This window comes from Aricia agestis, chromosome 19, assembly GCF_905147365.1.
Source record: "Aricia agestis chromosome 19, ilAriAges1.1, whole genome shotgun sequence".
NCBI classification, from domain to species: Eukaryota; Metazoa; Arthropoda; class Insecta; order Lepidoptera; family Lycaenidae; genus Aricia; species Aricia agestis.
Window position 1 is genome coordinate 4,307,651 of NC_056424.1, and position 11,985 is coordinate 4,319,635.

General features: G+C 36.5%; 1 protein-coding gene and 1 long non-coding RNA gene across 3 annotated transcripts in view; both read left to right on the forward strand.

Moving 5' to 3' along the window:
• LOC121736504 (nucleolysin TIA-1) overlaps nucleotides 1-2,939 on the forward strand; it is a 163,180-nt gene extending 160,241 nt beyond the window's left edge. For both annotated transcript variants that reach the window (XM_042127733.1, XM_042127734.1), the window contains 3 exons: nucleotides 187-365; nucleotides 922-1,054; nucleotides 1,875-2,939. In XM_042127733.1, coding sequence (XP_041983667.1) covers nucleotides 187-365; nucleotides 922-1,054; nucleotides 1,875-1,916 — 354 coding nt within the window. In that variant the 3' untranslated portion in view covers nucleotides 1,917-2,939. The remainder of the gene's footprint in view (nucleotides 1-186; nucleotides 366-921; nucleotides 1,055-1,874) is intronic.
• Nucleotides 2,940-5,455: 2,516 nt separating this feature from the next.
• On the forward strand, nucleotides 5,456-7,755 carry LOC121736662. Its single transcript, XR_006037052.1, has 2 exons — nucleotides 5,456-5,688; nucleotides 5,726-7,755. It is a non-coding gene; the product is annotated as an uncharacterized LOC121736662 (long non-coding RNA).
• Nucleotides 7,756-11,985: the final 4,230 nt, after the last annotated feature.

The following is an 11,985-nucleotide window of genomic DNA, read 5'->3' on the forward strand; positions in this document are numbered from 1 at the left end:
CACCACCATCCAAGATGAACTTCTGCCTGCCATCTCCCACATTATTAACTTCTCCCTTGTTTCCTCAGTATTCCCAAATCTATGGCTCAATGCATTTGTTCGCCCGCTTCCGAAAATCCCCTATCCCCAAAATATTAAAGAAAATTTAAATCTTAAAAATGGAACGTTATTTTTTTTTATTTCCAGCTGGGCAGCACAGCGTACAGCCCGTTCGGCGCGTACAGTGGCGTCCCCCCGTCATACTGGTACAACACGTACCCGCAGGTGGGGGGCTTCCTCCAGGGCGTCCAGGGGGTGCAGGGCGTCCAGGGCGTTCAGGGCTACTCGTACGGCCAGTTCGCCGGGTACCAGCAGCAGTATATGGGGTGAGTGACTTTTTACCTGATTAAATGGCAAATTTAAAAAAATGGAAACATAGCATGGAGTTCCTATAACTTTATTCCATAGTTTCCCATCTTACATTTTAAGATCGATATCGTTTTATTCTTTATATTTTATAAAATTAGGGGACAAACGAGCAAACGATGAAACGAGCCTGATGAAAAGCAACTACGTTGCCCATCGACACTCGCAACATCATAAGAGTTGCAAGTACGTTGCCGGTGGCGGTGGTTAAGATTCCCCTTTAAGACGCACCACATTAAGGCAGTAAATTGCCGTATGTTTTTGTTATAATATTGTAGTAGCGCCTAAACTCGTCTATGGCCTAATTTTTAATTAGTCATATTATAGTCAAATTTGTTGAAATCACTTTTTTTACATTGAGTTTAAAAAAAAATTGTTAATTTTATGTTGTAATTTTTTTCCATTCTATTTTAAATATTTTATTTTGTTCGATCTTGCGCTGTGCCCGCTTCACTGGTCCAAAAAAAATTAACGTCAGTTTTGGCGCGCTTTTTCACATTCCGCCTATATTTACAGCATGGGCGGCGTGCAGCTGCCGTGGGCGCTGGGCGGCGGCGTGGGCGGTGTGGGCGGCGTGGGCGGCGTGGCGGCCATGTCGCAGCCGCCCCAGGTCCTGCACTACCCCGTCCAGCACTTCCAGGTGCAACCAGTGAGTGTCAAACTTTGTCCATAATTATATTGCAAGGTTCAAACACTTACGGATTCTGTCGCGGAGCACTTAAGTAACGTAAGTTCGTTCTGCGTAGATCGGAACGCAAACAAAAATTGATGAATCTTCGGGTAGTTGAAGAACTTCAATAAATTGGACGCCTGTCACCTCAGTCCACCCGTGATCACGGCCGCGGTAAAGTAGCCGAAACGTCGGGATGAATAAAAGTGCTCCGCGACAAAATCCGTAAGTGTTTGAACCTTGTAATATAATGAGTGATACTCGCGTAAACCTAAGAAATCATTATTTGTCCATAATTTTACCAATAAATGTCTAGTTTTTTTAGTTTTTTGCGTCGGACTAAGAAATATTTAATGAGTTTAACGTAAACTTTATACATTTTCTGTCAAACGTAAAATTAAAGTTACACTAAAAAGGAAGCTAAAGTCAAACATGTGACCAATTAACAAGGCTAGTACTATTAATAGTCAAAAAAGCCCCTGAAACTAGAAATCTATGAATTATTGCACCAAAATGTAATGTCTAAAACGTATGTAGGAATAATAATGGAGGCAACGTTCACTGCTATAATATTTAAATGGCTGTCGATTTACAAATTGGCATTCAATTTATAAAGTGTCAATCACCAACAAATGCCAACAATAATATTTTGTACAGGGCAAAATTATGACGATAAATAAAATAAGCTAATTTCGACAACGTCTCATTTAATTATAAGTAATATCGTTGGTATTATGTTGGTATTTTATTTCATTATGACTTTATGAGTTATGTTAACGTTATTTTATTGTATTTTCAGATCAGCGAGGACGAATGGCTGACACCGAGTTTGCTGGTGTGAGGCCAGCGGCCGGCCCCCACTGATCCCTGCTGCTGTGTTCACAAGGAGTGGATGTGAATCCCCACTTCCCCACCCCCACACACCCCCCAGTGACCCTAGTCAATTTCACTATCTTTCCGACTTCACTGTCTGTAGTCAATATTTTTTGTGCGCGTTTTTTTAGTCCGTGATCGACCTCGCGATCGCGAACGAACGTTGCGGTCGTGATCAAACTTTGCGGTCGTGATCAAACTTTGCGGTCGTGATCAAACTTTGCGGTCGTGATCGGCTTTGCGAGGCGTGGGCGGACGCAGGGACGTGGGCAGGCGACGAATCGAACGATTCTTATATGAAATGTGAGTCACGTTGAGAGAATACTAATTTCTACGGCTGCTTATGATTGCATGGAAAATGCGTTTAATTATATGAGTAGGTAAGGGAATATATAAATATTTTTAAGTATACACATAAATTAATATAAGTTAATATATATCTCGACCACGCGGGCCCAAAAATGGTTGCGATATTTTTTCCTTTTCGTTGTATCAGACAATGCTAAGGTACCAAACATCAGCACAAGTATAGGATAAGTTTAGTGGAAAAAAATTGTAGATTTTTGGAAAAATGTTTAATAGAAAAAATACCTAGATGCAAGGTACAGATCGTGAGTGAGATGTTTTTTAAGACAATTTTATATTTGAGAATGGTAAGTGTGTAAGAGAGGGGATGCAGGTTTTTCGATATTTACATCGGTCGATACTTGGTGCGCCGGTATGCGATGTTCACTTGACTATGCGCTCTGACTATCATCGTCACTTAAATGCTCATTTCTATCGATTTTCCATTTCACGTTACGATTTCGATAATTATTTATCTTTAATTTTGTGTCCTATTGATTTGCGAAAATGCATATTTATATAGCTAAAACGCAAAGTTCATATTCCAATCGTCTTCAAAAAAACATTTCATCGAACCCAGTTTTACTTTTCAGTAACAAGACTATATTATACAGTGTGTAACACAAACAAGTGATAATACTTTAGGGTGTGTACATGTTCCTTGTAGAGAGTTCACTGTGAAAGTAGCAGCTCTGAAAGACGAAAATTTTTTTTCACTTTTGTATGGGGAAACTCGTGACGCTGGGGCCTTGCCCATACAAAAGTGAAAAAAAAACTTCGTCTTTCAGAGCTGCACTTTCACAGTGAACTCTCTACAAGGAACACGTACACACCCTAAAGTATTATCACTTGTTTTTGTTACACACTGTATAAGATATTTTTGTTGTTCCATAATAAAGATCGAGGCAGAAGTGGCGACTCTGTTCTGGCCATCCAACTCGCGCTTAATCACAGTTTGTTTATTCGATATTTCGTTTTTGGAATATCGCCCACGATATCGATATCAGCGTGTCAAGGTATCGTTGCATCCCTATTTATGACATAGATTATAAATATATACGAATGCTATACAAAGAGTTTCTAGTCTTTTTTTTACCTTGGACAAGACAATGCCAAAAACGTCAGATCTGTAAGTAAACGAACATTATAACTACTGTTATATAAATGGTTGTGTCTTAAATATAAAATGAAGATCACTTTAAAAGAACTTTGCGGAAATACCGAATCGTAGAAAAATAGATTATTTATTGTATAAGTCAAAGAAAAATATTTATTGCATAGATTTAAGAGGCATATAATGGATTTACTGTAGTTAGAGTAAAGGATGTACGTGTTACGTTAAGTTTCAACGCTGTTTCTTTCATTGATTTGGATGTTACTCGTTAGATTAGTATTTTTAAAAGAATTATTGAACGGTAGTTGTGAAACTGCTATTCTTTTTTGAAACTTTTTGGCCGCTGACTAGCGCCACCTCTGAATATTTTGTAAAGAGTGTATTTTATATATTATATTGACGATGTTATAGTTTGAATTTCGTAGTTTCTTTTCTATTTAGCACTATTATTTCAGCATGTAGTCGAAACTCGTGAGACATATCGCTAGAAAACTATATTTAAGATATTTATGTATATAATTTCAGCTAAGGAACGAATTGCCGAGTCAATTTTTTTCAATCTGTCAATCGAATGGACGCTGGCGTGTTTTAAATTTGACGCGCGTTCGAAAACGGAACGTGCGCACGCGCAGCGCGGGGCGCGGGAAATTAAAACACGTCAAAGGAGGTCGGACCTCATGAAATTCATATTATAATAAAAGAGTACATACGAGAAAAGCATTAGATAGACAAATTTAGCTGTAGTCAGCCTACGATGCTAGGATTATGATTAAATAAAAAAATTGATTCGTTTTTGCCTATAATCGCTTGACGTAGGATTTATAGGAAGCGATATATATATCCAGTTAGAGTTAAGGTTACAGATATAACATAGTGTCGCCGGCCGTCTCGTGTCGCGGTCGGGTTCTCGCGGGTTCCGGCGGGTTCTAGCGAGTTCTCGCGGGTTCTAACGAGTTCTCGCGGGTTCTGGCGGGTTCTAGCGGGTTCTGGCGGGTTCTCGCGCCACCGACGCGCCGTTGCCTTTCTCTTATTGCTACACTTCCTTACGCTACGATACGGTTAAGGTGTTAGGTACGGCTTTTCAGTTTCCGGTAGCTATAACGACCTAGGCTAAGTACGTAACGATAGTGACCATCATAAAATGGCGCTCGTGTTAGTTAGTTAAATTGCAAAATTTAAATAAAATTATATATACAAAATTATGCTAAACATAATAACGTATATAGGTTAGATAGGCTATTCAAATTTTTTGTGTTTTTTTTTCTTTAGTTTTCTTTCCGTACTAATTCCATTCCAGTAATATTTAGATGTAATATTTATTAAGTCCCAATGAACACCAAATATGTTGTAATCCTCTAATGTAATGTAGATTATCCGATTTGATCATAAATTAAAAAAATTAAAATGCCTTATCTTTCAAATAGTTTCGAAATTTCGTTTGTAGCATAGTGCTGAAAACGGTATGTCTCATATATTTTAGAGCTAGTGAATCACTTGTATATCTATAAAAAATCAAAGTGGAATTATTGAAAGTATATTTTTAATGATTTAGTAGATTTATACAGTTTATATTAGAGCTAGTGTGCGTAAGATTGTTAACATTTGAAGTGAGTGTATCAAATGCAGGTTTCTATAGAGGTCGATTGTTTTTAGAATAAAACGCACACGAAACTCGTTAAACTAGAAATTTAGAACATATCCCAAAAACTTAGTAAAGTAATATAGGCAATAATATGATGCCTACTACTACTACAATTTTCCAAGTCGTTCGTGATCATATTGTGTGGGTCGTGATCAAACTTTGCGATGGTGGTCAAACGTTTAAAGAAGGGTTCTCCCTTTGTCTAGTTTAAATATTTTACTGGAAACGAGATTTTATATTCGAAAGAAAGTATGAAAAATTTAAAATTAACAAAATATCAAATATAACACTTCGCTGTGATATCTAAATTGAGCATACCCTTTTCATAGCATAAAGTGCCAAAATATTGTGTTGTGTTTATTTTAATCTACGAATACCGTCTTTCCGAAATAAAATAATAACACCAATGTTCAGACTTAAGCGAAAATCCTCTAAGAGTGATTCTAAATTTGAATTTTACAGCCCTGAATATTCAAATCTTACCTATTTAAGCAAAATGTTATAACCAAAAATATCGAAAATACTCGAAATATGCTAGAAATAACTATGTAGAATAATCTGGAGCACTGAAAATATGTAAACAAAGTTGCCGCTTGCTGTCTGCAGACGTTGCGGTCGCTGGCCTTCGAGTATTTTTAGGTAAATGCTTCGATCACTAGTATATTAGTGATCGAAGGGTAAATGCAAAGTTTTGAGCGGGTCATACAAAATTTGTCCACGTGAACTTTTCATATAAAATAAGCATTTGTCATTTCCATCATCCATGTCACCTTGTACGTATCTTCAGTGCTTCAAGAGACTGTACACCACCTGTACAATACGCAGAAATTAGCTTGGCTCCTGCTTCCAAAGAGTTTTCTTAGAACCAGGTGCCTACTTAACTTTCTGCGTGTTATAGAGATAGCAAGAGACAGCACTGTAGCAAAATATTTTTAAAAAGTGTTCTGTGTTCTATTTATAAAATATGTTATGTTTTTTTTTATAAACCAATGACAAATATTAAACAGCCAAAGTATTGTGTACCTTGCATTTTGGTTCTGTAAATTCAGGGCTGTAAAACTATAGTCTATAGATCGTAATGTTTCAATGTTTTTAGTTGTTTGGAATCTAGTAGTGTTTTACTTTTTGTTTTAGAATGAGCTAGAGTTTTGATGTTTTCTAGTATAATCCCAAATCGCGTGCTTAAAGCGAAACCTTGTTTTAAACACAAATGAAGATATTTTTTGAAACGTATAACGGGACTTCGGTCATGTGTCGGTAGTGTTTTGTTTTCTGTAGAGTTTTAGATGTCGGTTCTAAAGAACTGCTCGTAGCTCGTGTATAGACACTGATCAAATCATGATAAACTACTGAGAAGTGTTAATAACGCCCGCGGTTACAAAGATCTTTTGATCGTAGATTATCTGTTCAACAACGATGTTGATTGGTTGACGTTTGACTTTACCTAATTCAACGCTTGTGAATAGATGACCTCCTATTAAAAAACCTCCAGACACCGAAACAAATTATTTAAATGTTTAGTTCAGATTTTAGACCTCAAAAACTAATGCAATACAATTATCACAACTAGATTCTGATTGTATATCTCGTTTTAACAATCTAGGAGAAAGAAAGAGAACACTGAACGAGTGTAAGTAAATAATAATGATTTTATCAGTGTCCTTATACAAAACGCTATCGAAGCCTCGAATTTCATTGTTTAGCAGTATTTTTACGGTAAACGGATATTTAAAATAATATCTGACATAAATATACGAACTCGACGATTCAAGTTTCGAATTTAGAATATTTTTTGGGTATGTCATTTATTTTTTTAAATGTCCGAAACACAGCAATAACAATGCAATAGAAACGTAGTGCTTTTCGTTTCGTACCGCTAGTTTGATGTTTATTGTCTCGATGTGCAAATATGCTGCGGCATATTGTTATAGATGGCGTCACTAGCGTTAGTCAACTACCCTTACTTCAAAAATTACGTTTAAACTTTAAACCACGGTAAAGATGATGTAAGGGGTCATCTACTCCTTTTTACCCTTTAAGGCAGAAGGAGAAGATTCATACCAACCCCTTTTCTCTATAAGGGGATTGTTCATACTAACCCTTTTTTGCCTCTAAATCTAGAAGGGGAATGTTCAAACTAACCCCTTTTTACCCCACAATGCAGAATATTCATTCTTACCTTTTTCGGCCAGCTAGTGACACATCTACGCTTATTCAACCCCCTATGTTTTGTACCGTCCATATGTGTTAGATTTAGACGATTGGTTTGCTCATTTCCGTTATTTTAACAAACTAAACGCACATATCGGTCGAAACCGAGTTTTTTTGTGATCTTGACCACGTAATGTTAGGGAGGGACTCCTTTGCTCTTGCGACATATATCAGTATGTGATGTTAGGATCGAACGAATAGTTCGTTAGGTACCCTGTCTCGGTTTGTTCGTTTTAGTGAGTATATTGTTATGTTTTAAAAAAAACAACTTTTGTTATGTGTTGGGAATCTCTAATCTTTACTGTTGTCTAAAGACTGTCTTTCTAATATGATTTTCAATCTGTGCTCCCAACACAGCTGTTGATTTTTGAATCTGTTTAAATATATACATAGACTTAGAATATACTCCGTACCTACCTATAGTGTAATTTAGGATATATAATATATGACATTAGCACGTAAGAATTATATGATGCGATACAAGAATTAAAATAAAGATACCACTGTGTTTTATTTAGTACCCTCCAAATCCTGCCAAAGAATTTTATTATGAGTTAAGTTTTCCTAACTAATTAACATTTATTTCCAATGTGCCAGACAAAGGCAGCAGACATTATATAGTTATTTAATACTTTATTAACAAGGGAGACAATAATATAGACAATATTCTCCATATTAACTTGAGTATTTTTTGTGTAACCAACTTGGATTACCAAGTTGGTTACAAAATAGTGTGCGCAGGTGTCGCAACCTGCCAATCAGAAACACCAACACAATGATTTTGTTTGTTATTATGAGGCTTAGAAGAGCTAATCGATATTGACCGACAATTGCATACATTCACAACGCACACGCACCTTCGCTAAGTCTACTCTGATTGTGGAAAATACTTGATTACTGCTAATTAAGTATTTATAAAAAAACAAACACTATAGCAGTAGTACACTGGTGGCCAAATTTTGTCCATAAATTAAATAATTATTATTGGTGCAATTTACTACACATACCGAGCATTTTAAGATTTTATTAGAGGTATGTTTGCGATTTTCTTATATCGAGAAAAATAAGTTGCATCGTGTTTTGAAAACACTATGGAACTAGCATATATTCTGAATAATATATCTTTCTCAATACAAGTACCGCATTTTACCATACAGACATTCCTCTTCGATATCTCGCATTAAGGTGTTCTAAGCTCCTTAATTTATTAATATAGTATTGAAGTACCAGGAGCGCATAACTAATGAAGAGGTTTGAAACAAAAGAGAAAATAGATGCAAACACCTATTCAAACGATTCTTGTACTTGGCCGTTTAAAAATAAAATAATGAGGGTAGTCACAAAAAATCTTCGATAATTCGACTTTCTTGATTATTCGATCTACCCCCTAATTATAAGATTTCCCTTATGACTACCCTCATCCATTATTTTGTTTCAAACTACAAAGTACCAGGAGCGCATAACGTACGAAGAGGTGTTTGCTTCCGTTTTATTCGATCTACCCCCTAGTCCTACAGATTTCTCTTGTGACTATCCATCTTTTCTTTTGTTTCAAACTACCAAGTACCAGGAGCGCATAATGTATGAAGAGGTGTTTGTATCCATTTTTCGACCTACCCCCTAAATCGAAGATTTTCTTGTGACTATCTCCATTTATTTCTTTCAAACTACCCACTTATTTTTAAATATATGTCAAACCTTTAAAAATAATGGCTATATTTTCTAACTACCCCCTAAATTTAAGATTTTCTTGTGAATACCCCCATTTATTTCTTTAAAACTAACCCCATTTTTTAAAAGTAAAATATAATGTTGTCTTAATTAAAACTTTATATTAGGTTTACCGATAATAAAACACATTTCGTAAATAAAACTCTATATTAATATAATATAATAATAATATTGTGTTTGTGTGTCATAATGTGTAAATTCATTCTTGCACTCTCCCTCGAGATAACAGCGTTAAACGCGTCCAAAACGCTTCCGTAGCCTTACACGAACGTTTTTTTAACGCCCCAAAAGAAATTCATCTTATTTATAGTTTAGATAAGAATTTACAGTCGAAAAGAGCATGTGATATGTAGATTGAAGGTTTGATAGGAAAAGACATTTTAAAGACTTATAAAATATTATGCAGCTACGTTAGCAAGAGTTTTAGCGATCAAGCCAAACACTCAATCAGTACATGAGAGGCAATCTATCCTTGTCATTCTGCTAAGCAGTGACAGGGATAGCTTGATTGAGGTCCTCTAAAAGTCAAGTCACATTAAAACATGACGCGATGATTTATTTAACACCGAAACGCCTCACGAAGTGAATTGACCCTGATAGTTTTAAAAATTCGGCCGTTAAAAAAAGCGTTCGTATAGGTACGCGCGGCTGACCGCTATTCGAAATTCAAACATAATAATTCCATGGAACTTTGGACTTATACTTTGTCTCAGGCGTATCATTATTGCCCAGTAACTTAAAACTAGAAGCAACTGATTATAACATACATCTAAAATATTTTAAATTCATTATCAAATGTACCACCCGAATAGCTTAGTGTGACGACGCGAGCACTCGACGATGGCTGTGTTTGTTGGCGTTTTTAATCAGTATACTGTATAACAAGACATCTTATATTATTATAGTTTCTCGACACGGGTGTATATTCGTTAATTTTATATTTTAAACAAGACACTTAAGTGTATAATATACTTTTCTTAACTCAATTCAACTGGATCTTATATCTGGGAAACCGCGATTTGTGAGTTATGTATCTTTGAACTCCGATCAAAGCTCGGTTTCCCAGGTAGCACTACCAGAGGGGCTAAAATGGTCACATTTAGCAATTCCTCTCAATCAATTCAGCAAATGAATTGTCAAAACTGTCAAACTGACAAATGTCAAATTAGTACGAATTACTACAGTGCGACAAGATTAAATATGAACGTGGGCGGTAGCGCTGCTCGTAAAGGAGAACTGTCAAAAATGACGTTTTTGTATGATGGCAGCGTTAGTTCCTTTTTTCGCCACGTTCATTTAAAGACTTGTCGAGTTGTAGACATGAATTGCAAGCAGACTTGCATTTTGCGATTTAAAAAAATGAATCATATTATGATTCTGTGTGATTCTCCAAAGCGACCATTTTAGCCCCGCTGAGGTGAAGGCAGAATTTAATGTATTAACATCGCAGCACACACACACACACACACACATAGATAAGGCAAAAACGATGCTACCAGATAACGCACGCCTAACCGCGCGATACTCGCGCGGTTAGGTGTGCGTTATAGCAAATAGTAAATTAAGACGTAGTAAGTGCGGCTAGGTCTGCATTCACCTTTAGCCCGGGCGCGCACTAGCGGCCATTGAAAGTATGATGTGGCCGCTGGCCGCCGTACGGCCAGCCTACCTAGCATACGCCAACGAGATATCTCACTCTCGAGATAATTAAATTTTGACATTATCTCGACCAAACTCTATATAAATGTGTTATTTCGATAATATTTCTACGCGAGAAAAAATGTTTGTCATGCTAGGGTGAATAGAGATGAAGAGACAAACCATCAAACATCGAGAAAACATGTAGAGTGAGATATCTCGTTGGCGTATGCTAGGTAGGCAGGTGCGCGTCGTCTATGGCGGTTTCATACTAAGGTATATCTCGCTGGCCGCAGCGGCCTGGCCGCCGCGACTTGGCCGCTAGCGCGCGCCCGGGCTTATTTATTCGATTACATGTCAATTACATATAATATTATATAAAAATATACAAATTCGTAAGATGATTTTCATCTGATTTAAATGATTTTGCGTTTAAAAACGTTGAAAAACACAGCTCAACTTGTCAGATAACATTTGTCAGTATAAAGACAAAAATAAAATTATTCACAAATTAACTCTTAATTAAGCATATTTACAATAGCCAGTGATTAAAGACTATATTACCATTTTTTTACATTTGATTTAAAAAAAGAATAACAAACGACTTTTCGTGGTCTAGGATCCATTTTGAAATAATTGCATCTCTGTCTTTATAAGGAATGTTATCTAAAGAACTCGTCAAAGCTCAGACAATGTAATGATATAAACGATAAGGAAATTACAGTACTCAGCCAACTTGCTTTCGCTAATTTTTATAGCGAAGTTAGCAAACTAAAAATCACATTTGATATTTGACATAACACTCACTTGGATGGTAATGGCACTTACCATACACTATATCCAATCCCTTGCCTTCAACGCTGTGGAAATTAGTGAATGCAAGTTGTCTTAGTACCCAGAATTTTATGGACAACGCTAAATTAACTTTTTAATTTATTTGATATCCAACTGCAAGTTGCCTTAACATTTTTTTGTTTGACATAATATCGTCAAATTACATTTCTCCATTCGACATCAAACTTCGTTATCGTTTCGATATCGCACTTTGTCTTAACCAGTGCCCGCGCCACAGAATCAGTCGCTCCTTACATTCGATGGGTTGTCTACACCGAGCGCATACCCCAGTAGCAACATAACTCAAATAATCCGAAAAAACTTTTTTTTGGAACGAAGTTCCTTATCGCGCGTTGCGAAAGGGGGTTAGACGGGAAAAGTTGTAACGAAACTTTTTGACCGACACTTATATAGTATCTGCGAAGTAGGGGCAGGGGGCGTTGACGTGGCGATGACGTCAACTGACGGGAAATTTAAAATTCTACCATTCCTCTTGCGGGATTTTTTTACAACTTCGTTCCG